The 27,526-nt window shown below is 41.9% G+C and overlaps 1 protein-coding gene across 1 annotated transcript; it reads right to left on the bottom strand.

The window, feature by feature from the left end:
- LOC124146142 (carnitine O-palmitoyltransferase 2, mitochondrial-like) lies at positions 1-27,401 on the bottom strand. The gene is made up of 15 exons (XM_046516277.2): positions 27,166-27,401; positions 23,664-23,704; positions 22,443-22,645; positions 21,094-21,153; positions 18,734-18,837; positions 16,905-17,038; positions 15,716-15,820; positions 14,791-14,888; positions 12,752-12,898; positions 12,200-12,320; positions 11,153-11,349; positions 10,485-10,654; positions 9,111-9,339; positions 1,779-1,967; positions 1-1,106 (listed from the first exon to the last, which is right to left on the bottom strand). The coding sequence occupies exons 1-15, from the start codon at positions 27,241-27,243 to the stop codon at positions 958-960; spliced, it is 2,025 nt and encodes a 674-aa protein (XP_046372233.1). The 5' UTR covers positions 27,244-27,401; the 3' UTR covers positions 1-957.
- Between the last annotated feature and the right edge of the window lie 125 nt (positions 27,402-27,526).

Below are 27,526 nucleotides of genomic sequence, written 5' to 3'. Positions count from 1 at the left end.
TGTTTTAAGCTTTTTCGGGGACAATTAATTTTTTATCAAAACATTCCCAGCCTCTGCCCAAATAAGAAATGTGCGGTCCCTTACAGTATCAATTCAAAGAGAAACACATGGAGCTTTCCCTGCATTATAACCAGTGTATCAGTCAATGTGGTCATGTAGCTTGGCTGATATTCCCCTCAAATGAAACAAATAAAGACATGTGCCTTATTAATAAAGACAATTCTTAAATCTGGATAACATGTTTTCACACACAAAACAAAATCACGTCACCTGCACCATCACTGAATCACAATTTCTTGGAAAAACAGTTCGACATATGCTACTCAAGAAAAGCTAAGGCATGAAAGATTAACTCTAGTAATATGAAAGAATCAGGTGATCCGTAACCATTTTTTGAGTAGCATATATTTCAACTGGACCCATTGATAGTCATAGTATGACTGGTCCTCTTTAATAGTGGCATCTTCAATGTTTGTGTCCATCACAAGTATCATCAACAATAGCTTCACAGGCTTGTATCCACTACCTACCCACTTTCATCCTGGAGCGACCCGTGAAGATTCCGGGGTAGAATAGGTCTTCAGCAACCCATGCTTGCTGTAAAAGGCGACTATGCTTGTCGTAAAAGGCGGCTAACGGGATCGCATGGTCAGGCTCGCTGACTTGGTTGATGCATGTCATCGGTCCCAATTGTGTGGATCGATGCTCATGATATTAATCACTGGATTGTCTGGTCCAAACTCGATTATTTACAGACCGCCGTCATATAGCTGGAATATTGCTGGGTGCGGCGTTAAACAACCAACCAACCAACCATCCTGGTGCAGCATTGTGTTCACAAGCCTGTGTAGTACTGATGATGCATTGGTATGAGGCCACACGGAATACTCTCACACTCTGGACACACTCGTGTTACATTGCATCACTGACATACTGCAAGAGCTGACTAAGGCTGTCTCATGTCTTCCTGGCTGGAGCGTTGCCTTCTAGTATATCATAGATGTCATCTAGACTATTGCTACAGCACTGGATGAAGTCTCGGACATCTCTCGGAGGGGGATAACTTGTGATGTTGAAACCTATTCTGTTGTTCTCTATTGAGTACCCTGAAATAGAAATGTAATTGTATTAACGACAAAATATCTGTGATAGTGTAACATGACAACTATGGGGCAAGACGTTGTATTTGTTTGTTGTTTCACTGGACTCGGCATTGTTCCAGCTGTATGACGGCTGCCTGTAAATAATCGAGTCTGGGCCAGACAATCCATTGATTGATATCATGAGCAATGATCCCGTGTACAATGACACGGAATTAGCTAAGTCAGTGAATCGAGACAGATAATTCCTTATTCTATGTCTCTGTGCATTTTTGTCCTGAGAGGAAAGCGAACGTGACTGCAGTTCTTGCACAACAATAACTTCACAGGGCTTTAAAAATGTGTGCCAGTAAACGTGAAGGTATAAAACACTGAATCAGGAGTCCGAAAAATTTAAAATCCCAATTGGACATTTGCATTTAGGCCACGCCCCCTTCAAATAGCATATTTTCGTGCGACTTTTCACACACATTACAAGTTGTTACATTCAGTGTTCCCTCGTTATTGAGCGCTTTGGTTATAGCGCGGTAAAGCATGGCTCCCAAAATTTACTAACATTTTTAGTAAACTCAATATTTCCAATGACACAATGTTTTCCCCCCATCTCAGACATTTGAGATTCCCAATCAGACATGTCCGGGGCATATGACCGTTCCCGGACCCCTGCACTGAACCTACCTATGCCATATCCATCCGGTACTACTGGAGCAAAGCCTCCGATGAGGACTGCTGGGTCGGACAGAGTGGACGTGGAGAGGATGTTATAGTTGATCTTCTTGTAAGCTGGGTCTTGGAATATGTCTGGGACTTTGCCGTGAGACTCGGCAAGTGTCCGCATAGCAAACATGTGTCTGTCAAAACCCTGTCCTGGAAAAATTTAGTAAAATCTAAATATTTTTTACATTTGTATACTTATCCTGCATTACTCCTTAATGCATTCACTGCTTACTTACGACAACTAGAAGGACAGCGCTGCGAAGGTCCTGGGTGAAGAAATAAAGTTGTTGTTCTCAAGTCCCAATCAGTGGCCTTCCGTCGCTGTCCTGTGACCTTGATGACACCTAAGGTCATCTTCACATCACTGCCTGTCGCCCAAGCTCTTAGAAAAACATACTTTTGAGGTTTCTGAAGCCAAAGTGGGGAGGCAAGTCTAACGACGGGTGGGCCTTAAGCGTAGTAATGCAGGATAAGTATACAAATGTAAAAAATATTTAGATTTTACTAAATTTTTTACTTATCCTGCATTACTCCTTAATGCATCTGTATCGGACGGTTTGGAGGTGGGTAAACCTTCAGAATACAGAAACCTCAATAATTCACACCCTGCAATACGACCCCATTTGGTCGATAAACCGTGAAGCGGAAAAGTTCAGACAAAAACGCCACTACGGTAGGGTTGTTCAAAAATCAAAAACATTGAACATAGGAATTAAAGAGAAATTCCCTATACACGCTTAGTAATAAAGAAAATAATAGCTATTCAGCTAATTCTTTACTTACTGCGTCATAGAGCCGTCGCTGACAAACAAGATTGTCTAATATTCTTCCACTGGTGGCGACTGAGTGACTGCACATGGAAGTTGACTGGCTCTGTATAGGGCGAGTTCATTATTTGCGTCAGTGGTTGGCAATCTGCAGGATAACAACCAGAGGGCCAAACTTCGAACGTCTTCGACATCCTCGAGAGTCACAACGCGAAGGTTATGACTAACAAAAATATGTGTCGAATCTCCAGAAATATCCTTCCGTGATTGTTCCAATACCACAATTGCCGTGTTGAGCCCTGGTAAGGCTGACACCTTGAGATCTTGAGGGTAATTCGCTCTCGGCGAGTTCCGTTGATGATCTCGTAGGCCTGAAGGATTACTGCGCGTAACCATATAGATATGGTGTTTGCGATTATGCGACTAACTTCTGTCGTGGACGAACCACGCCTTGTCTTGGAGCGTCGAATGAAAACTCGAACTGCTCGCACCGAGCCCAGGAGAACTTCACCATGTACGATTCCCACAATAGTCGATATCGGTGGGATGGTGAAGAACGGTCGGGTTGGCCTGGTAGTAGATTTTAGCAATAAAATCCCAGCATAACCCTAGATGTCCCGTTCCGTGCGTCCCATGCTCAAAACGGATCCGGGTTGAGTCGATCACATGTAGTTCGCTCACCCGTACCGCCATTGCTAATGCCAAGAGAAACCATTGTTTCCTTGGTGGTGTCCAAGCTCCTCACAGCGATAGCCCGTTCGCGGAGCTCTCTATACTATACCGAGAGTGTAACGAAGGTGTCACGCGCTGGGAAGGAGCTTGAAAATGAGGATGCAATGAGGGGCTCGAAGGGGGCCCTCGCAAACCTCGAAGTACCACGTTCAAGTCCCAATCAGGTGGCTGGAACTTGGCCTTCTGATCCTCAAACCTGAATGAGCATAATATGGCCTGTAGTTCCGTGACCTTAATCACACTGTGATTTTCCGGAAACGGCCAACACTAAGATAATTGCAGCCAATTACGTAGTAATGGTGCTACCTTCCAAGTGTTTTTGGGTACGCAATGTAGGAGGTATTCCTCTAGGAATTGTGACGCAATCGTAGGGTCTTGATTCTTTTCTTCCCTGTAAAAAGTCTCAAGTGATCCCCACTTGTCATCGTCGTCTCTTGGAGAGTAACGATGAACTAAAGCTATAGCTTTGCTGCCCGTGTCGAAATAACCCTTCGCACTTAAACGCCTTTTAAAGACGAACCATGCGTGCAGACCTTGGGTGAGGCAATTTTCTGTTGAGGGTGGATGAGTAGGTTGGACCACTGTGAGAGGGGAAGTGAATCGTTTTAGATTTTTCCGAGCTTGACGAACTACCCTCTCGCCGGTTACCATGGTGCGACCAAAGGAGAGATCGAGATACCTTGTCTCCTTGATCCCCTGTAGCACCTTGGGAAGTAAAAGTGGTGGCAGAAGAGTTTTAGTTCTTTGCCCTTCCCAAGTGATACTGAACTCGTCCACCGCCCAAGTCTGCGGATCCGGCAACGGGGAGATATACGTCATGAGTTGGTGGCCTAGGCAAGTAATAAACAAGTCAATGTTTGGTTGCCTGAATTCCTGAAGCAGTAACTGGAATGCTTCTGTGAGAAATTTCCACTCAGTGGGAGCCACCCTGTCTGGACGTGATAAAGTATTGGCCAGTATGTTTCTACATCCGGGGATGTGCTGAACTATGAACCTTAGTCACAGCCGATCCACTAGATGGAAGAAATCTGAATGTCCTTAGAAGTGGAGAGTGGGAGTGTGTTGTTCCCCGATTGCACAGGCACCACACCGCAGTGCTGTTGTCTGTGGATATAGCGAGTCGGGCTAACTTCCATTGTGCGCCGGGCCATAGCCCTGAGATTATCTGGTCTTGTAAGTGAAGACTCCACCCCTGAAAGGGGACGTCCACAAACAGGTGTGTATTCGGGGAAAACCCGAATAAACAGACTCCGCAGACATTCAGCGCCACAAATTGAGGCAAGGCTCTAGCTTAGTTGGTAGAGTGATGGCCTTGAGTGGATCCTGACTCCTGATGTAAGGGTTCAGGAAAAAATTGAATTGGTCGCTGTTGTAAGCGGCCCATGCTAGTTAACTCCTGTGCCGAGGTGATTAACCCTAGCACCACTTGCCACTGGCGAAGTGTGTGTGTGGTTGGTGTAGAGTAGATGACAAAAGAAGTAGAGACTTGTGCCATCTGTCCCTCGGTACAGATAGGATATCCTGGTCTGTCTTAAACAGGTCTCCTATGAACTGAAGTCAATAGGAAGGAGAATACTCCCGACTTCGCCTCGTTGATTGTCTATCCCAGTTATTGACATGTGTTGATGATACAGTAGATCGCCCTCCATCTACGACTCGAACCAAGTGTTCGTCACGTGTAGATAGTTATTGGCTTCATTACTCCTGTAAATAGCCATAAGTGTCCCTGACATGTCAAATGGGAAATACTACCATTGGTAGTGAACCCCAATGAACTGAACCTGAAAAGTCTACGGTTGGGATGGATAGTCGAGACTGATGAAGAATCAAACGTTCGTTGAACACAGAGATTGTGGATCATTCTCATCTTGTCTGGGTCCTTCATGAGTACCAGGTAGGTGCGAGGATAAAACCCCGGAGTAAAGACTGGGTTGTGAACCCACTCTACAGCTCTTCTTACCAACAGTATGTCTATGTTGGATTTTCCCAATCAAACTGTTGTCAACGGTGGGGTTAACTCTACCCTTATACGGACACCATGATATAGTGCGATAAGTACGAAATCGTCCTTGAGACTTGTCTCTGCCACTCCCTTTCTCAGTAAGGGAATGCTGGTCTTCCCTGAGAAACGCGCGTCTAGGCTTATAATTCCCTGACTTGGACTTTCCAAGCTTTTTGGGAACTTGACGTGCGTGTCTGCGATCTGTTCGTTGAACAGGGGAGTAGATGATCAAGGTTGACGTAATAGACTGCCCTTGAAACCAGCATCTCAGTTGGAAACGCTATAAAGTCTTGGGTGTAACGGTAATCACCGTCAGAACGGTCTCAAGATGAATTTTCCTGTGGTCAAACTGACGCTGTAGGAAAAACACCATAGTTTGGAAGTGATCTAATCAGATAGGGTTATCCTCTAATAGATTCTGATCCACTGCAAACATTGACGATATTGGTCGCTTAAATCACGGAGCAAATGTGAGTTTTGGAGAAGGCTTCCTCCAATGACCTCGTGGTGTCCCTCTTATTTACCCTGTTATCAGGGGAGGGCGTTACTGACACGAGATGGTCTGCTTCCCAATCGGGTACATGTGCTAAGCTGATCATGTGCCGGTTACGTAACCGAGTACACTGTAAGCCTTGGGCTAACGTCATTGTAGAGACCTTGATTGATACGCAGACGCTGCGCTCAGCGCAGGTCTGGAATGTTGGAACAGCGCTAAGCTGATCGTGCGACGTTTGCGTAATAGGAGCGCTTTGGGTAGCAGTCAGACGCTGCGCTCGGCGCAGGTCTATGCTGGATATGTTGGAACAGCGCTAAGCTGATCGTGCGTCACTGGCGTGATAGGAGCGCTTGGGTATCAGTCAGACGCTGCGCTCGGCGCAGGTCTATGCTGGATATGTTGGATATGTTGGAACAGCGCTAAGCTGATCGTGCGCCGCTTGCGTAATAGAAGTGCTTGGGTTGAAGTCAAGTGCTGCGCTCGGCGCAGATAAATCAGACACAAAGCTCAAAAGTATTGACTGGATCAAGGCTTGCGTCTAATCTACCCCCATCATAGCATCTCGATACGCTGGTGCTGGTGCTGTCGCCGACGTCACAGATTATCATACATGTATCTGGAAGTGTCCGGCGGCTGAAAAAATAGGAGCAGTTACGATACTCACAAAATCCTCCGGTATTGTTGATTTCGGTGGATGGTGTACTTCTGCAATCACAGTCGTCATAATACTTGCCGATAATAACGGTTGGGTGGTAATGACAGAACCATATGTCATTCGCTATTCTGCGATAATGACATTCCTCTCGTCCCACGACGGAATAACTGCAAAATATGATTGTGAGTAATCTGCTTTTATATAGTAAACTCGTTGGATTAGAGATTTACATAAAAATTACATTTTGAATTTTGGCGAGCACATCTACGTGCATGCCTATGACCGTGGATAAAGAGCTTTGGGCGATTATTCCACGACAATATGTACACCGAGCAAACATAATTATGTTACGCAATTAAACCATTGAAGAAATGGTACTGGAAGAATGCCGTAGAATTGAACAGTAATCTATCGGCAAAAATACGAATTGCAAGGGTATAAAATATTTTTATATACGCAATTCAATGTAAACCAAGGCTATTTACATTTAGAGATTGGAGAGCACATCCGCGCGCAAACCAACCAATCGTGGATGATAATCTTGTAAGGTTTTTTCCACGACAATTAGTAAAATGCTCAAAGGTATGTTACGCAATGACACCCTTGTTGATGAGATAATACTGGAAGAGTGCCGAAGAATTTGAACACTAATCTATCGGCAAATTTATGAGTTGCAAGGATATACAATATTTTTGTATGCGCAACCCAATGTAAACCAAGGGTATTTATATTTTCATTTAGGGTTTGGAGAGCACATCTGCGCACAAACCAAACAACGTGGATGATAATCTTTGTAAGATTTTTCCCACGACAATTAATACCACGCTCAATCATAAGTTACACAATTACATATATATATGTATATTCAATGTCTGTACATATAGAGTAGGGAAAGGGCCACCTAAGTTGGATAACTTTTGCCCAATCCCGTTGACCATATATGTCAATAAAATATGTTTAAAACAAACACAATTACGCCATTGTTGATGAGGCGGTACTGGAAGAATGCCATAGAATTGAACAATAATCTATCGGCAAAAACTACGAGTTGCAAGAGTATACAATAGTTCATATACGCAACTCAATGTAAAACCAAAAATACCAACAAAAAACTATTAAATCGCATAAACATAGGTACGCAATAAAAGAATTGTTGATGAAGCGGGACTGGAAGAAAGCCGTAGATTTGATATTAATCTATCGGCAACCATATTTTTAACGAGTTGAAAAAGTATACAATAATTTTAGTATACGCAACTCACTGTTACGCCAAAGCTAGTAATATTTAAGAACATAAGAATATGTTATACATACGTAGCTGAGAATTGTAAACAATATGACTACCTTGGCAGGCAAACGATTGTAACACAATTCAAAATGGCGGCGAACAACAATATTTTGGCGGGAAAAAAGACAAGCGTGAAATGGTGAAAGTAATATGAAAAGAACACATCACCCATCGCAGATCAATTTTTAAGATTGTAGACAAACTGAAGGTCTAAAATTAATCCAAAAGGAGAGCTCCGCTTGGACACGTCCTAGCTGTGCTGCGACAAGCAGTGATGTGAAGATGACCTTAGGTGTCATCAAGGTCACAGGACAGCGACGGAAGGCCACTGATTGGGACTTGAGAACAACAACTTTATTTCTTCACCCAGGACCTTCGCAACGCTGTCCTTCTAGTTGTCGTAAGTAAGCAGTGAATGCATTAAGGAGTAATGCAGGATAAGTAAAAAATATACCATTCTATGTTAATTGTAGACACAAACATATGAAGAGTATATATCTCTTCCATGGTTATCTAAAACATATAGATTGCGATGTAGTGAGTGAGTGAGTGAGTATGGTTTTATGCCACTTTTAGCAATATTCCAGCAACATCATGGCGGGGGACACCAGAAATGGGCTTCACATATTTTACCCGGTCTTCGGTGTGACGAGCAAACACTATAACCACCAGGCTACCCCACCCCACCACCCCGATTGCAATGTAGAGTGCCTGATGTGAGCACATGATGTAACAGAACTTCAGTATTGACAGTAATAACGAACTGCTTTAAGATACAGATTCTGTGTAACAAATAAACTGCAATAGTGAACTGATTTTTCACTCAAACAGACCTAAAAATCAAACATTTTCTTTACAAAATATCTCTTATATTGGTTATCCTGTAGGTAAAAAGTGGACCTTACATTACCTAATGAGATTGGTTTGGTTTGTTGTTTTACGCCGCACTCAGCAATATTCCAGCTTTATGACGGCGGTCTGTAAATAATCGAGTCTGGACCAGACAATCCAGTGATTGACATCGTGAGCATTGATCTACACAATTGGGATCGATTGACATGCATCAACCAAGTCAGCGAGTCTGACCAACAGGTCTCGTTAGTCGCCTTTTACAGAAAGCATGGGTTGCTGAAGGCCTATTCTACCCCGGATCTTCACGAGTGTACCTAATCAGAGATAGACACTATTGGACATATGTAAATAGACCATGGGTCATTTCAGACTAGAAGGCATTGTAACATGACTTGATTTGGGGTGTAAACTAGTCCCCCTAAATTTTCACCAGTCCTAGACTAACAAACTGGTGGTCGTGTCTATCCCTGTTTTTACTACCCCTCAACTCATGTCACCCACCCATTGCTGCTTCTTTAGTGAGCTGTTGGTGCACGGTGGAACACTCTCGGATGCCCTGCTGAAGATCACTGACGGACGGCATCTCCTTCGAATCAAACAACATCTGGCACATGTTCTGCGTGGCGGTGGTGCATGGCCTCATGGTTTCAGTGCGGCCATGCTTGAAGGCTGCAGTGCTACAGGACTCGTAGGTACCGACGGTGCTGCCATTCTGTCTGTAGTACGCCAGCTGAAGAAGAGATTGTAATGTTTCATTGTGGTGAGGTGAGGTGACATTGAGTTTAATGCCGTATCCAAGATTATTGCACTTATATAGCGACACGTGTGTGTGTGTGTGTGTGTGTGTTTGTGTTTGTGTGTGTTTGTGTGTGTTTGTGTGTGTGTGTGTTTGTGTGTGTGTGTGTGCTTGTACTAGTTCGGACTGATGCCGATTTATAGTGCTAGCCCACTGAGATACCATGCCCCAGTTTAACATGAATACCCCACTCAGACATAGTATACTGACTCCGAGCCGACCAGTTTTAGACCCTTAATGCCGAGTGCCAGAAAGGGAAACAACAAGTACTATCTTTTAATGTCTTTTGGTATGACGTGGCCGGGGATCGAACCTTGGACCTTCCGCTCTCCGGGCGGACGCTCTACCACTAGACCACAGAGGTCGTCTTCTTTCATTGTGGTCTTAAATATGTCATGAATGAGAGCGGTGAAATATGGACCTACATTTTATGTAACGGTACATGTATTATGAAACACGAGACATGTCCTTCCCTGTCGACAAGCTGTAATTTGATTTAATGTGACATCACATCTGGTCAAGTGACTACGGCAATGGTCCTACAAAAAGAAGACGTGAGATGGAAACAGCTTTTTCTTTTTTCACCCAGGACCATCTGCAGGCGGTGTCTCTTTTGTCCCAAGGTAAGCAGTAAATGCATTAAGGAGCAATGCAGGATAAGTAAAAAATCATTATTTTTGTGAATCATGCTGTGTGTGGAGCAGGTATTTTCCTATCACAGAGATGTAATATACTATTTAAACATAGATGTATAGTCTGGAAGGTAATTTAAGGTACCTGTGGCCCTGTGACTGGAGTAGGTCCGATAGTTTTTCAGATATTGTAGTAAACGTCGGTACCTTAAATTACCTTCCAGACTTTACACAGACAAGAACAGACAGTTGGTTCACACACGACGACTTTTGAAAGACCAAACAATCCAGTGATCAATATTCAGCGAGATGTACTATCAACCATGTTGCAGAGTCTGGCAACCTGATCCATTTGGTAGCTTATTATGACCAACATGGGTTCCAGGGGATCAATTCTAACCTGGAATCCCCTCGGGGGACATGCCTTGGCAGATTATCTCCCTTTACCTGTATTGCTAGCTGCATGATGGCATCAGGGCTAACTTTGTGCTGCTTGGCAAACGTCTTGTTGTATCTCCTGTACTCAAGGTGGTGGAGGTCAAGGGAGCTGGTTCTCTTGTCGAACTTCTCTTTTGCGTCTTTAATGGCCTGCTTTATGCCAGCGTCAAGCTTGAAATCTGCACAACAAACAACCATACAACAACCACATTTCCTCTGAAACATTTCTATTCCAGCATAATTCTTGTATATATTTTCATCCATGTTCTATTTCATGAAAAGACAATTACTTAAACGGTTCTTTCATGGTTCATGACAACATGGGTTATTCATTCCAACAACCCAGGCAAATCTTCTAAAACAGAATAAATAATTTGGTACCATTTTCAAACGATCAAATCCTTCTGGTTAACAATCTTGTTTTTGTCCCATAAAGCCTTCTTAATGTTATGGCTATCATATGCCTATTTTAAAGAATATGAGTTCTGATCATGTTAGCACTAAGATTGCTGTATGGAATGGCCCTGGGACCCGTTCCACAAAGTGATCTTAGCGCTATGACTGTCGTAAGTTAGTGTTAAAGAATGGGAGTTACGACCGACTTAGCGCTAAGATCGCTTTGTGGAACGGGGCCCTGGGCATTTAAGATTTGTCCTCAGACCTCAACCTAAACATACCCAGCTTCTTCACGTCACTGCTGGAGTCTATGTTAGCTGGCTTTGTGTCAGGACCGACTTGGGCTTTCTCCGTGGTATCCTTGAACACCTCCTTGAAGTAGCGCAGAACTGCCACCCCATCACCCCACGCATGCTCGAAGTTGACGGCCGCTGTGCCCGCAGAGTTGAGTATAAGTTGGAAGCTCTTGTCAAACCATCTATAAAAACAAGAAGTAATATCAGTTGTACAGTCAGTGATTCTAATATCTAGGTCACGTTAGAATATAGTAATCCTTTGACCGTGATTTTACAATTTACCATCATTTCTCGTATTTAGTCCTGAAACAATTTCAACTCATATTCACAAATTGGTCAGCTGACTGTGAGTGAGTGAGTGAGTGAGTATGGTTTTACGCCACTTTTAGCAATATTCCAGCAATATCACGGCGGGGGACACCAGAAATGGGCTTCACACATTGTACCCATGTCGGGAATCGAACCCAGGTTTTCGGCATGACGATTGAACGCTTTAACCACTAGGCTACCCGACCACCCCCTCAGCTGACTTTTATGAATACTGTTTATTCATCTGTTTAATGCAACACTCAGACACATTCGAGCACCCTGAATCTGGCCACTCAATCCATTAAGTTTCCTCTGATGACCAGTATAGTTGGCTGGGGACCAATTTCCTTTACCCCAGAATGTTCACAGGGGCCAACCCTGATGTAAGATATGTCATGGCACCTGGTGTTAAATCCAGTACCTCACCCCTGATTATTCCGGGTTAGAATTGGTCTTCAGCAACCCATGCTTGTTGTTAGAGGCGACTAACTGGATCGGGTGGTCAGGCTTGCTGACCTGGATGATGCATGTCATTGTATCCCGATTGCATAGATCGATGCTCATGATGTCTGGTCCAGACTCCATTATTTACAGACCCCCGTCATATAGCTGGAATATTGCTGAGGGCAGCGTTAATCAACAAACAAACACTGTTCACAGTATGCATGAGGATGCTCAAGTGCTGGATCGAGTGATTATATGCTTTGATTACACCTGAAGTACCTGTTGATTCCATCTCCGTGTAGGAAGAGGCGGGACACGCCATCAGGATCTTGTGGTGCTTCCTCGTCCAGCACCAGGGCAAATATAGCACTGTCCAGATGCCTCAGCGTGGCCTCGTTGCCTGAGTAAAGCAGGCATGATATTATCACAGTGCTCAAAATCAAGCATGAACATCAAGGGAGTCCTTGCCATAACCCTGAGCAATGATAACTGCTGACTTATTAACTTAAGCATACAGCCCAACATCAACATCCATTTACAACATAAAGGGAGATTACTCTCAGAAAGTATATGGAAAAAGCAATGAAATGAGAGATATTTTGAGTGACAGATTTATGAAATATTATGGTAACATAAGTGATATATCTATTGCTTGAAATATCAGTTTGATAAAAAGACAAGTGAGTGAATGTTGTTTTCAGCCGATGTCAGGAAGATTATAGCTATGAGCTGGGATTTTATTTTCTAGAACAGAAAATCTTTTACAAATAATTCAGGCCCATGTGCCCAGAATGTCAAATGATCAGGGTCCTTAAATCATTTTCTACATACCAGCATCTACCAGCTGCGACCTGACAGCGGTCCACACATCTCGGTTCTCGCTGGTCAGTACCCCCAGTGGGAACTCAGGCTGGGGGGAGGGCTCGTCTAAGATGTACTTCAAATTGGCCATGATCTCAACGGCAGGTCGAATGTTGCCTGCAACAGACAGTTCATCTGTGCAGCCAAGGACCATAACATATATCTTAAAGTAATAATAATATGTAATATGGCCCCTATTCAGCGCTATCCTCCACACTTCAGTGTGCTGAAACGGCTCACAAAGGTTCATATTAATAATTAAAAGTCAATGGAACAGGTATGTCTTTAGACGTTTCAGGAACTGATTGAGTGGAGAATGTTATCTAAAATCTTCACGAAGTAAAGTCCAGTCACCCGCTGCATTATAGGCGAGAGACCTCGCTCTCAGTGTACAGAGCTGCACCTTAGGGACATCAAACAACATCTGATGTGTGTAGGGTCTTGAATGACTTACTCTTGTCACTATATCACAGACACCCAGGGCTGTGGCATACAGAAGCTGTAGTATCAGTGAAGACAGGGTTGACTTCATCTTCCCGTGGCAAGGGAGTCAACTGACCATGAAAGTCCAGTTTCCACACTTGCCGAACTAGGTTGGTATTATGGAGTTATATCTTGGCTGGACTAACAAGTCTATGCATAGTCCAATCAAAATCGCACAACTAAATCGAAATCTGGTTCGTAAACTGTCGTGCAGATTTCGGACGATTGCAGGATTTGCAAAGCATGTGCACCACCAACTCATTGTCAACAGATATTTTCCAAATATTCATGTTTTTAATCAAGGTGCTCACATGATTTGATGTACTTCACAGTGTAAGACCCGTTTAATCACAATTTAGATTGTTATTATCGATCAGATTGACTTGGCACCGCCATTTTGTTTGAGGCAAATGCAAGTGATATGAGAGGTGGAATCAGATTGGTCCATTGGAGAGACTTAGAAGGGACATAACTCGTAATAGCCACTGGTGGCGTTACATTTGAACCCAGGAATTCCAGCCTAGTTCGGCAAGGGTGGAAACCGGACTTTTAAAGTCAGTTAACTCTCTTGCCTTGGGAAGAAGGTTTCAGGGACTTATGAATGTCACTTCTTTATTCTTTCAATGCGACATTGTGATACAAATGCTGATACTTTTATTAATCAAGAACTCATCACCTGATTTGATAAAGGAACTAGCATCTGTACCAAAATGATGTACGTAAAGAATAAAGAAGTTGAAATTCACAAGTCTAATCTGTATTCGCTGACCATTATGGTGTCCACGTGGAACTACATGGTAATGTACAAATTTATACTTCTTCTTCTTCTGAGATGTGTTTAATGCCGAATTGAACAGTAGTCCAGTTATGACGGCGTGAGTGAGAGTGAGTGAGAGTGAGTGAGTTATATCAGGGCGTGTCAGCTTAATGTGGGAGGAAAGTGATGCAGATCTCAGACGTTTACCACCTTGGTGAAACCCACAAGCTTGTGTATGGTGCTGACAAACTTAGAAACATCATTGGGGCAAACTGGGATTTGAATCCACAATCTTAGGTTTCTGGTGTGCCAAAGGGATGCAACTCTGCACAGCAATTGTGCCTTTGACGACTGGGCCACCCGTTCCACCAATTAGAATGTAATGGTCATGAGTTGATACACTCTATCCTGAAGCAACTGACACAATTCTGATCTCAAACACAAACTCTTTAACCAGTTACTGATTTAATAACATAAATAAGTAGGTAAACATCTTGCATTTTTAAACTTGTTGGTCTCACCTAGACATTTTATCATGACAAGCCCCAATAATCAGCCTGCCATATTTGCTTGATTACATGCCCGGGTGCACATTTATTTCAGGCACCCTCTATCATCGGTGTTTATTCCAGCCCGAGGGTTTAATCGAGGAAATACGGTATCTGACCTAATCTCAGCTATTACAGTGTGGCTTTGAATCTGATTCTGGCGGAGTATGTAAACAAAACTTTCTGTGTAAAGTGTTAACTTGATCAGCCTTGAAACCTACCATCTTGATCCAGGACATCAAATGTGTAGAAGTTGCCCCTTCTTAACACTAGCAGGTGTCTGGCATTGTTATCAGTAAACAGCTCGTCTCTCTCAGGTCTATAAAGTGAGAGCATAAACATCAGAGTGTGGTATAGGGGATCAAACTATATCGAAAATCTTTTCAAATGACCAATTCCTATTCAACAGAAAATACACTGATTTGATCTCACTGTGCATTGGATTGTACAAATTTCACCAAAAGTGCTCATAATTGAAGCTTGGTCACAAAATATAAAAAAAGTCTACCGAACACAGGGCAGGTGTGGGTTATACTGTAATTAAACATTTTTTGCATGCAAAACAATAAAAACTGTATGTTCTGAAGAGGAGAGGTGAAATGGGGTCTAAAATCACGTTCAAGACGTCACTTGTTTTGTGACGTGCATGCTAATGGTAGTGGCTGCTTGTCCTAGTCATGACTTACGCTGGTTTTATAGTGCTAGCCCACTGAGATACAATGCCACAGTTTAACATGGATACCCCACTCAGACACAGCATACTGACTACAACCCAGCCATTCCTTGTTTTAAAGCCGAGTGAGGGCAGGGCAACAGGCAGGCATTTCATTCTCAGCTCCCTGGGGAGTACACACCCCAAGCTTCATTATGAGGTTCTAAATGGTTAACAGTCACATTGCCACTTCAACCAATCAGGTACCCATTCGCTGCCGGGTGAACAGAAGCATATTTCAAACAAAGTCACTTGCCTAAGGAGTCACTACACGTAAAGGTGTTTCAGAGTGAGGCAGTAACCGAAGCCCTAGAAACTCTCAGGAGTCAAGCTGCCGAACACGATCACCCATCTACCTTTTTCTTTGATCAACATTCACAACAGGTCCTGTCAGTGTCCCCTGTCAGCTATTGTCAACCACTGATGACACTTACCTGGGAATCCTGGTGGAGTTGAACAGTCGGCCATACTGACTCATATCCAGGGGGAAGGCCTTGTACCAGTAAGCCCCATACGATGCAACAGACTGAGGCAGAAGCCTGAAAGAAAAACACCATAGTACCTGTAGTGTCTCTACCGCTGAACAGTCATAGCTGATATATAGTCTTGGGTAGTGATGGGTACCACGAAAAATACAGTACCATGGTATACCGCGGTATCTGCTCAAATACCACGGTACATACCATGGTATTTGAACACACAGAGAAAAGCCTTCATTTACACCATTTATACCGTCTATTTTGAGTTTTTTCAGGCCCAAATACTTCCATACCAAAGCTTTGGCCCTCACGCTTTTCACGGCCACGAAGTCCGCCATTTTGTTACCAAGCAGACATGCAGTTCACTCTCGAGACGGGAATTGCACGGGAAATTCAAATAAAACATAACTTTCTATGGAAATTTATTAAAAATCTGATGTCCTTTACAATATATTAGTTGTTTGTAACACACGTACATGAAAAATATTACTTGAACTATGAAGAAACGTAATATTCATCATCGGAAATTTTCGTAGCCTACACGGACTCTGGAATGTGCCGAAGTACGGTATAGTAAGGAAGTTTACCAGTACAACTGGGTATCTAACACTACCTTACACTCTGGGTCTCCACTGCTAAAGCTATCAGGATATAGGACTTTATCTTTCCTTATTAGTGTAGCAGGGCGTGGAGTCATCCCACAGATGACATCCTTACCTTGTCAGCTTGCTGACGGGGTTAACCTCTTTGGTCATGTTCCTTATTAGTGTAGCAGGGCGTGGAGTCATCCCACAGATGACATCCTTACCTTGTCAGCTTGCTGACGGGGTTAACCTCTTTGGTCATGTTCCTTATTAGTGTAGCAGGGCGTGGAGTCATCCCACAGATGACATCCTTACCTTGTCAGCTTGCTGACGGGGTTAACCTCTTTGGTCATGTTCCTTATTAGTGTAGCAGGGCGTGGAGTCATCCCACAGATGACATCCTTACCTTGTCAGCTTGCTGACGGGGTTAACCTCTTTGGTCATGTGGACAAGGTGTCCGACCTCGGATCAGAAGGTCCGTGGTTCGAATCCCATCACGGGACTCGGAAATTTTATGGCCACTACATTAGCATAAGTTTGACTTGTGACCTGTGTCTTACCTGGTAAACTTTCTGAACTGTGGGGTGTCACTTTTAGCTGCATTTAAATGAAAGACTTCCGGCTCCAAAACTTCTGCTTTTAAAGTTTTCATGAACCGAGCTGATGATGCTATCATGTTTGTTGCTCTCACAAGCTACAAAAGAAAATGTCGTCTCATAATGTCAGTGTGTAGCGAGTAGGGCTGTTACGATTCACTCGGGTATTCGGTGAATCGAACCGTATCCATTCATGAATTGAATTCATTATTCGTGGTCAATAGAATCGACTATTAATGAATATGCAGTCATGTGCATTCACATACCCTGACCCTTAAAATATCCATAAGAACACATTATATGCATAGATTTCTTCAAAGACAACACTCTTTAATATTTCATTTGTCAGTATTGTGGTCACTGGTCATTGTCACATCTGAACAGATACTAGTACCTCGATAAGTGCAGTATATAAATGTATAATATATTAATAATTAACAAACCATGTCAAATAATTAATGTTGTTATTGTTTCACTGAATATAAGAAAAAATACATCAACTGCTGACTTGTTATTGTATTCGTTAATATATATTCGTATTCGTTACCCTAGATTCATGATACGAATCGTATTCACCTCATAGTGTATTCGTTGCAGCCCTAGTAGTGAGAACATCTGACTGAATAATATGCTTCATACTGTGTTCTAGGTGTAGTGATCTAAATGTTTGCTTTTAGGAAACAGGGCTGTACACATTGCCTGGCTATTTCAAGGGAGATAATGCTACATGGTCAGGTGTCCATTTTTTGGCCAGGTGAAGACATTGTAACTGAAACCATGTCTGAAACTTAGACATTGTGTCTGTGCAGTTAGAATAACCATAAACTGTAACCTTGACATACATATTAAAATTTGACCTAGGAGACCCAAAAACTGTTATATAAGGGACATGAACCAAATCTGCTAGGACTGTCAATAAGCCGAGTGTAGTCCCCTTGTAAGTGTTTTCATAGCTACCTCCACTTGGTGCGTTACTTGTTGTAAACTGCATCACAGATTCACTTACTGGTGTGTGTGTGTGAGTTGGGTTTCACCCCGCTTTTAACAGTATTCCAGTTACATCGCAGCATGTCAGCTTAACGTGGGAGGAAAGCCCGAAGTGATGCATGTCTCAGATGTTTACCACTTCGGTGAAACCCATGAGCATGGGTATGGTACTGACAAACTTAGAAACATAATCGGGGCGAACTGGGATTCGAACCCACAATCATAGGTTTCTGGCGTGCTCAAGGGACGCAACTCTGCACCTTAGAAGACTGGGCCATGCTTCAATGGTCAGGATGATAGGCTTGTTATGGTGATCATCAAAGTCAAGCCAGAAAGGTCTATAGCTCACCTGATATTTTTGGGAAAATGTATCAGATAGGAAAGTTTGAATGACACTGCAAGAGGGTAAAGAAGAATATATTCTAAGAAGGGTGCTATTGTTTCTACACAACAGATCATGATCGGAAATATTCCAAAAGTGACCACCCCTACTGAAGTATCAAAATAAAAAATGACCACCCCAAATCAAGTATCAAATTAAAAAGTGACCACTCTTACTAAAGTATCAAATTAGAAAATGACCACCCCCTACTGAAGTATCAAATTAATAAAGTGACCACTCTTACTAAAGTATCAAATTCCAAATGTAACTGCCACTACTGAAGTTTCAAATTCAAAATGATTGAAATTAAAAAGAAGAAGCCCACCCCCACTGAAGTTTCAAATTCATCCCCTATTAAGTTACACAGCTGGTATTGGTTTATTTTGGCCAACTACCACACAGATTCATACATACAGGGTTTTACCTGGTCATTGTACTCTGGCCGTGGATCGTTGTTGAAAACTACAAATGGATTGTGTGTGAGCACTAACGGTGACCTGTCCTTTAAATACATGTCAAACCAGGGACCTGGAAACAAATAATTCAAACAGTTCATCTTAACTTACTCGCACGCCACACGTGACATATACTATTTATGGAGATGCCATGTGTGGGCCATGAGACACATAATCAGTGACCAATCAAGTGTTGAAAAAAATCATGCAGTCTTGAGGTCAATACCAATGAGTTTGTACTTCCAAAGGAGTGAGTGAGTGAGTGAGTGAGTGAGTGAGTGAGTGAGTGAGTGAGTGAGTGAGTGAGTGAGTGAGTGAGTGAGTGAGTGAGTGAGTGAGTGAGTGAGTGAGTGAGTGAGTGAGTTGGGTTTTACGCCACTTTTATCAACATTCCAGCAATACCATGGCAGGGGACACCAGAAATGGGCCTCACACATCCATGTGAGTAATCAAACCTGGTCCTTCGTTGCATTGGCCTGGTTGATGGTTTCGGCCAAGGTGATTTTTTTTGTACCAGAAAAAAATGGAATACGGTAAGCTACAGTAATAACAAACACAAAGGAACCACTCATTTAGTTCATTCTCAACAAAGTTCATCATAAGCATTTAGAGTGTCAGACATCTTGGATCAAGCCGCGTGCCCATGATGATCACATCGTGTTACTCGATAAAAAAAAAGTGAGTGAGTGAGTGAGTTTGGTTTTACGCCGCTTTTAGCAGTATTCCAGCAATATCACGGCAGGGGACACCAGAAATGGGCTTCACACATTGTACCCATGTCGGGAATCGAACCCGGGTCTTCGGCGTGACGAGCGAACGCTTTAACCACTAGGCTACCCGACCGCCCCCGATAAAAAAAAAAGTGTGCACGGTACAAATACAGTATACTGTATTGAGTTTATTCATCTCATAAAATACATAACATAGGTAAATACAGTGAGTGAGTGAGTGAATATGGTTTGATGCCGCTTTTAGCAATATACCAGCAATATCACGGCGGGGACACCAGAAATGGTCTTCACACATTGTACCCATGTCGGGAATGGAACCCGGGTCTTCAGCGTGACGAGCGAACACTTTAACCACTAGGCTACCCGACCGCCCCTAGGTAAATACATGTTATAAACATATAATTGATATAGTCACAGTGACACAAGATTCGGTTGCTGTTAGTCAAGAGAGCTGGGACTTTGCTTTGAACATTGGTTGAAAGACAGATCTGGTCAAGTGTTGTCACATTGTTTCACACAGTTTTGATTGTTACTTTTGACAATTGAGGGTGTTAACGAGGACAATTGTCAGTACATAATCCAGTTAATCACTTGCCTTCAATTATTCATTGCCACTTTGAACAGCCACACTTGGCCACGGATGTTTGGACAGGCTAATTGGTGACACGTATTTTTTTTTTGTTTAACGCCGCACTCAGCAATATTTCAGCTATATGACGGTGGTCTGTAAATAATCGAGTCTGGAACAGACAATCCAGTGATTGACATCATGAGCATCGATCCACGCAATTTGGATCGATGACATGCATCAACCAAGTCAGCGAGCTGACAACCCGATCCCGTAAGTCGCCTCTTACGACAAGCATAGTCGCCTTTTATGGCAAGCACGGGTTACTGAAGACCTATTCTACCCCGGATCTTCACAGGTCTTGTGACACGTGAGCAGCTCAGAGATTAACAGCCCGTTATAAACATAAACATTTTGTTGACAGAGTATGCACAGGACCACAAAGTGAGTTTGCTATGTCTGTTATTTCATTATTAGCGTGTTCCTTATATCCATTGTTTGATAGGCATTACTTAGAAGTTGACGGATGACAAGATAGACACAATTTTTATGGATAACAACTTCTTTAATACTGTAAAAGGCGACGTTTCGGTATAGATCCTTATACCGTTGTCAAGCAAGACTGAATGAGGGACATAGTGCAGAATATATATAGCAAGTGGCTTCTAGCCATGTGTTTTCTGCCCATCGTGTTGTGATAGCATAATCCCTTTGTTGTCACACCTACCTATGTTATCCCACTCATGTATGCCCTTGTTGTTACTATTAATCCTCTACTGTTAATCCTCCACTTGCTATATATATTCTGCACTATGTCCCTCATTCAGTCTTGCTTGACAACAGTATAAGGATCTATACCGAAACGTCGCCTTTTACAGTATTAAAGAAGTTGTTATCCATAAAAATTGTGTCTATCTTCCTTATATCCATCAATCTTATATGACAAGTATATGTAGTTTACTGTAATGCTGAATGAGGCATATATAAATAAAAAATCTTTGTCGGACAGACCAATCCTTTGAGTTCCTACCTGATATATAACTTGTATGTTTATTGCTCTTGTCATTGGCGACCAATTCCTGGTGGAGTTCTGAAACAAAACAACTATAATAAGTGAGGTGAGGTGAAACAGTCTGTAAATTTAGCCACTAGTCCGAAGCTTGAGCTCTGTTTGGTCTTGTAATCTCAGCTGTAATAGTCCTTATCATACCTCGAAGTCAGAATGATGAAATCTGATTGGTTCACGTGATCTTGATAAAATACTATGTATCCCACATAGGAGTGAAATATAGTTTTTCTGAGCAGGAGAATTACCGGTAATTCCTTTTACCCATGCAGCCATGAAGAAGACATGGATTTCTGAGCGGGAGAATAAATCCCTTATACTCAGCTTCAAAGCTAAAGGCTGCACTCTTTTTCCGAGCCAGTGTATGTCACATGACATAGTACAAGTTAACAGTAGATCAATAGGACAGCAGTTTCCTATCAATTTTGAATTTGTTGTAAGTCCATTACAATGGCAGATTGAAACATGTCAGTAACATAAATTTGTCAGTCCTTGTTTTATCACCTTAATGTCGAGCGCCAGACAGTGTAACAACAAGTACCATCTTTTAACGTCTTTTGGTATGACGCGGCTTGGGTACGAACCCTCGGCCTTCCGCTCTTCGGGCGGACGCTCTACCACTAGACCACAGTGAGTTTGTATACAATAATGCTGATGTTGTTTTGTCTTTAGGTATGACACAGCCAGGCGTTGAACCACAGACTCTCCGCTCTCCAGGCAGGTAGGTATCCACTATACCACGAAGACGGTCACCTTCAGAGGTGGTGAGGTGAGATGAAATGGGGCGTAACGTCGCGTTCAAGATTATTGCACTTATATAGCAACGTGCATGCACATGTTTTGAGTGTGTGGCTGCTTGTAAAAGTCCGATTTATAGTGCTAGCCCACTGAGATACCATGCCGTAGTATAACATGAATACCCCACTCAGACACAGTATACTGACTCCAGGCCAACCAGTCCTTGTTTAAGCCCTTTAATGCCAAGCGCCAGACTGGGTAACAACAAGTACCATCTTTTAACGTCTTTTGTTAAGACGCGGCCGGGGATCGAACCCCGGACCTTCCCCTCTCCGGGTGGACGCTCTGCTATTAGCACTAGACCACGGAGGCGATCAGTCTCCTTTAGAGAGTAGCAGGTATGTGTAAGTAGTGCGTAGCATTAGGTACAAAGTCTCCTTAAGATGCAGTGAGACTGAAGTAGGGAAAAGAAGGAATGGCTATAATAGCAGTCAATAAATAAATCCATTTAAGTCACCAGGATGTCATGGAATAGGTTGTCACAGTTTCGTTTAGTTGCCTCCTTTCACACTTACCTTGCCCTTCATTTTGAAGAAAGCTTTGCACCGTTGTTTCAGTCTGAGAATATTCTCCTGGTGACAAGAGAGGTTTCTGAGCTTTCAGATACCTCTCACAAGTTTTTTCCAACTTTGGGATCCCCAACCGTAACAAACTCTTCTGAAAGTGGTATGTTGGTAAGACACTTCTATGAAGGTACTCTTTTTCATCAGGAGCAGTGCTGTAAGGGTTTAGTATATGGAATTACATTTGTGTTTGTTGGTTGTTTAACGCTGCACACAGCAATATTTCAGCTATATCATGACAGCGGTCTGTAAATACTGTAAATCGCAAAATTACTGCGTCTCCAAAATAATGCGACCACTGGCCCCTAGCCCAAAATGCGACTCAATATTCATGCATCCACCCCCTCCTCTCAAGCATCAGTGGATTTACATCTAAAGAAAATGTCCTCTGTCAGGTTTACGGGAGAATCCTCACCTTAATCCAACCTTACATTAATCCAATCACACACCAAATACCACCACTTATTAGCGCTGAGTAGAGTACTTCCGCTAAAACAATACATCCACGCTGGCTCTTGTTGGCCTTTGACACAGTCACAAAAAACAAAGACACCATGTTGCGTGGGTGGCGTCTGTCTGGACTTGCAGGTGTGATCAGTGATGACATAAGTGCGTAGAATCTTGTCTTGAGCCCAGCAGTGACAATTCACAGGATGGAATTAGTGTTTGAATGACATTGTTTATATACTTGTTACAAGTGCTTCTCAATAAACATTGATGTGGAATACATAGTTGTTTGTTTTCATCATATGTCAAAGTTGGTATTTCTGCTATCCAAAATGTCTTTTTGTTGATATAAATGTGATGTTTAATAATGGGAGCAAGGACCTCTCACATTTTTCGCATTTAATTCACGCTCGCGTTAATTTCAAGATGTACAGTAATCAAATCTGGACCAGACAATCCAGTGAAGGACATCATGAGCATCTATATACAAGCAGTTGGGACACGATGACATGCATCAACAAAATCAGCTCGCCACCCAATAGTCTCTTACGACAAGCATGGGTTGCTGAAGACCAGTCCTAACCAGGAATCCTTACTGGACTAATAAATTATAAAGTATCATGATTGCACATAACTTTTCATGGTGATGGGACAAGGAATTAATCATAGACAAAGGTAATTTTTATGTGAAAATGATTGAGCAGAATGACATTGTTTCATGCTTACCTGTATAACTTCTTTGTGCCCACAGAACTTATTTTCAGAGACTGAAAAGACAAGAAATATGAACATTAAAATGGATAACAGCCAGTTCACTTGTTTGTCTGTTGTTGAGTGCCAGACAGTCAACAAAGGCATTGAGTCCAATCCACATAGTCGCCTTGTAGGACAGACAGACAGTCAACAAAGTCAGTGAGTCCAATCCACATAGTCGCCTTGTAGGACAGACAGACAGTGAACAAAGTCAGTGAGTCCAATCCACACAGTCGCCTTGTAGGACAGACAGACAGACTGAGCAATCAGAATATATATCTTGAGAGCCAAATGGGCTATAAGTGATAATTCTTGGTGTCATGCACTGTTGACTGGATCTAATCTGAGTGAGTGAGAGATCTAGCCTATCGCCACAGACAGCATCTTTACCATGTTTACAACTCTAACTTCTATTTGCCACGTTTGCACCTTTTGTGAGATGTGGCTAGCAATAATTGTTTGCCTTTTATCTTTTTTTATATTTGCAGTTTGTTCGTAACTCTTTGTTGTTGTCATTGAAAATATACCATACAATACAAATATAATTTTGCAACTACAAACAGCTGTTTAATGCAAACTATTTTCGGTCAAGTTGCAATATATTTGGTTGTTCTACATACATACGTACCTACCTACCTACCTACTTAAAGTTACATACATAAAGTTACATGCACAAAGTGATCATGTCACATATACTGTCTTCTGCCAGGCTGACAGAAGAGCAACAGTAGGACAAACCCATGAAATGAAAAAGGATGGTATTAGAAAACTGTCATCTGCTACTAATGTATGCTTATGACATTTGACATGCAGCAAGTATGTGGTGTGTCAAATAACGCATGATGCAATTTTTAGCATATTTTGATGCCAGCTGTGGTGCTTCTAAAACTACACACAGAATTTCATTCTGACTATATGTCCACAGTTCTTAAATCACGCATGAAATAATTTCAGGGCGTTACAACAGATGCCCGATTCAATTCTCAAACCAAATAACAATTAAAAGTTACAAAGGAGCTCTGCACAGGGAAGCTGACAATGCAAGTGCTGTGCAGAGTAAACTGGCTTCGGCCATGTTTTTTATTAGGTACAAATTGAAGAAACAGCTTGTGTGGTTTTTTTAATGGGTAACTTACAAAATACTAATTGCCAGTTTGTTTAGATTAGAAGCTGGTGTTTATCAAATCCTAAATTACCACATACATTTGCCTCCGTCGTATGAAGCTAATCACTCTCCTACCCGAGTTCTGTGAGGCCAGTCGAGTACCTCTGTCATTTTGGATGAATCTACACAATCTACAGAAAAGTGGGCACGGGTGGCCCAGTCGTCTAAGGCACCCGCGATTCACTGTGCAGAGTTGCGTCCCTTGGGCACGCCAGAAACCTATGATTGTGGGTTCGAATCCCAGTTTGCCCCTATTATGTTTCTAGGTTTGTTAACACCATACCCGTGCTCGTGGGTTTCACTGAAGTGACCATCTCCGGATGATCTACTGTGCATGCCCTAACAACATATGACTACTCAACAAGACCGGGTCATCAGCTTTTGTTTACAAGCAATGCTTCAGAAAGGTCAATATCCTGTCGCTTTAATGTTTGTCAATAGTTTAGGTGAGCTACAGAGCCCTATGGCTCTCATTTTTATGACATGTTGCAATCATGAAAACACTTTGTTCTCGTATGCGGATAAACATGATAAACGTACAAATACCAACACAAGAATAAATATATGAATCAGTAAATGTTGTCATGTATCATTTGCTGAAGAAAGCGTTACTGGCAAGTGCAAAGTATTGCAGAGGACTAATTATCGCCAATCGCCAATTCCCCGTTGTAGAGTGCATGTGATCCTATTTCATTTTACTTTTGCTCGTTTTCATCAGAAGAGAGAAATATTTATCCGAAAAGGATGAACAAAGCGGTCTCTTGTGAAGAAATATTAAAAAGAAACCACCATAATCACATCGCTCAAATTAAACTTCAGAATAGACATGCAGCGATGTCCCGTGACTAATTCACGTGAAAATATAAATCAAACAACACGATGATTCACTTTCGGTTGTCATTGCTTTCTATCTATCTGTCATTTATTCCTCAAAATACAATTCTGAAACCTATTTGAGCTATATTTCCAAAAATGCATAGCCGGAAAATATCGCAAAATCCATAGTACATAGTGTTAAGGATAAACATATGTAAAATAAATTTTGGAATACCGTATTCGACATAATAAGCGCCCCGCTCTAATAAGCGATATTTGCTAATATATTGGCTAGTGAACAATCCCAATTAGCACCCCTTCCGATTGATCAATGTACACAAGACTTATTTATTCGTGTATAATACGTACTCATGTGTTACATGCACCCTTAATTATGAGCAATTAAATTCTGGAAAAATATATCTGTCATATATAAACATTTCAGGTTGTCAGCATAAACCACAAAATTTACGATCTTACAACTCTGTCTTTTTCACCAAAATAATATTCTAATAAAAGCCCCCTATTTCTAATTTTGAGAGCGCCCTGAGGGCTTATTACGTAGCATACAGTATTGTTTTTTGTCTGCTTGCAGACAACAAATTAATAAAAGCATTTCATATTCATTTTGACCAATAATAAAAATGGAGTGCGATACCGGAGATACTAAAAAATGTAATTTGTATAACTGAAGCGGTGCATGTGCTGTTAACATGATGGCGATATGTGGTACAGTGAGTCGATGGGAAAGTTCTATTTCCACTGTTTTGATTCCTTATCATAGCGTTATAACAGAAATCAACTGAATCTTATTCAGTGCATTTGCTCATTGTTCCATAAAAATTAAAGTTATTGTAACAGTCAACTTTGCACACAGAATATGTCAGAAATAATATGAAAAAAACCCAATAATTGCTCGGTGACCAGTATTCATTTTGATTTCAGAAAGACTTTCACCCGTATCCCCCCTCCAAAAGTTAGATATGTATGAATTGCTCCTCAGTCCTTTTAATCATATATTATTTAGGGAGGGATACGGGCTGAAGTCTTACCTTGACTTCAAACAAAACAAAAATACAAGTAAATGTGAACAGAATAGTTCTTCATATAACTTTCATCCCTGTACATCACGAAGGGAGAGTGTCCAAATAGGAACAGTATTCACAAGCAACTATTTTTGTGTCATCTGCTTAACTAACAGCGAGTCTTTCATCTAGGAATTCACATTAAATTGGTTTTAATAGAAACAAATCGTTCAAGTAGATATCTACATAAATATCAAATGTAATGTTTTAAACCATTTGTTTAAGTTGGTCGTGCGAGTAAAGGTTCTTAAATGCGAACAAAAGGAGAACACACGGATACACAAAATAATTAAGGCATAATGAAAATACTGTAATTGCTTGTATGTGATAGCAACTCCGTGACCAAAAGACCACAACAGCTGTACTTTCCTCTGATCTGTACAAAAATGAATCGTTTTCTCTGGCTTACCTTTTCATAAGTTGCAGCTTTTTTCAAAGATTGTCCACACTGACCATTTAACGGTCTTGTAGCAATTGTCCTCAGCATGTTGAAATTCGAAGCTGTCGAAAGTCAGGTCTATTTTTTTCATGGAATGATGATGTCCTGAGCACACAAATGAACTTTGGACTACCTGCTGAACAAGCAGTCACTAGCAGACAACCGGCAGGTGCTCTACTACAGTAATCTACCGCTAGGTGGCGCTTGACAGTCCTCAAATTGAATGTTGGGTAAATCCGAAACTTGAAGCAACTTTGTATAACAGTATTATAAACCTAAGAGTAATAATTCCGTTTTATTACACTAACATACGCTCCACGTAATATTATGA

This window comes from Haliotis rufescens, unplaced genomic scaffold, assembly GCF_023055435.1.
Source record: "Haliotis rufescens isolate VD_foot unplaced genomic scaffold, xgHalRufe1.0.p SCAF_16, whole genome shotgun sequence".
Lineage (NCBI taxonomy): Eukaryota > Metazoa > Mollusca > Gastropoda > Lepetellida > Haliotidae > Haliotis > Haliotis rufescens.
The sequence above is the reverse complement of the archived record's forward strand: the minus strand, read 5'-3'. Positions and strand labels throughout refer to the sequence as shown.

Coding starts and splice junctions, on each gene's coding strand:
- LOC124146142 (XM_046516277.2), bottom strand. CDS start 27,243: ATGCTGAGGACAATTGCTACAAGACCGTTAAATGGTCAGTGTGGACAA. Junction 23,705..27,165: donor AAGCTGCAACTTATGAAAAG/GTAAGCCAGAGA, acceptor TTGTCTTTTCAG/TCTCTGAAAATAAGTTCTGT. Junction 14,889..15,715: donor AACTCCACCAGGATTCCCAG/GTAAGTGTCATC, acceptor CTCACTTTATAG/ACCTGAGAGAGACGAGCTGT.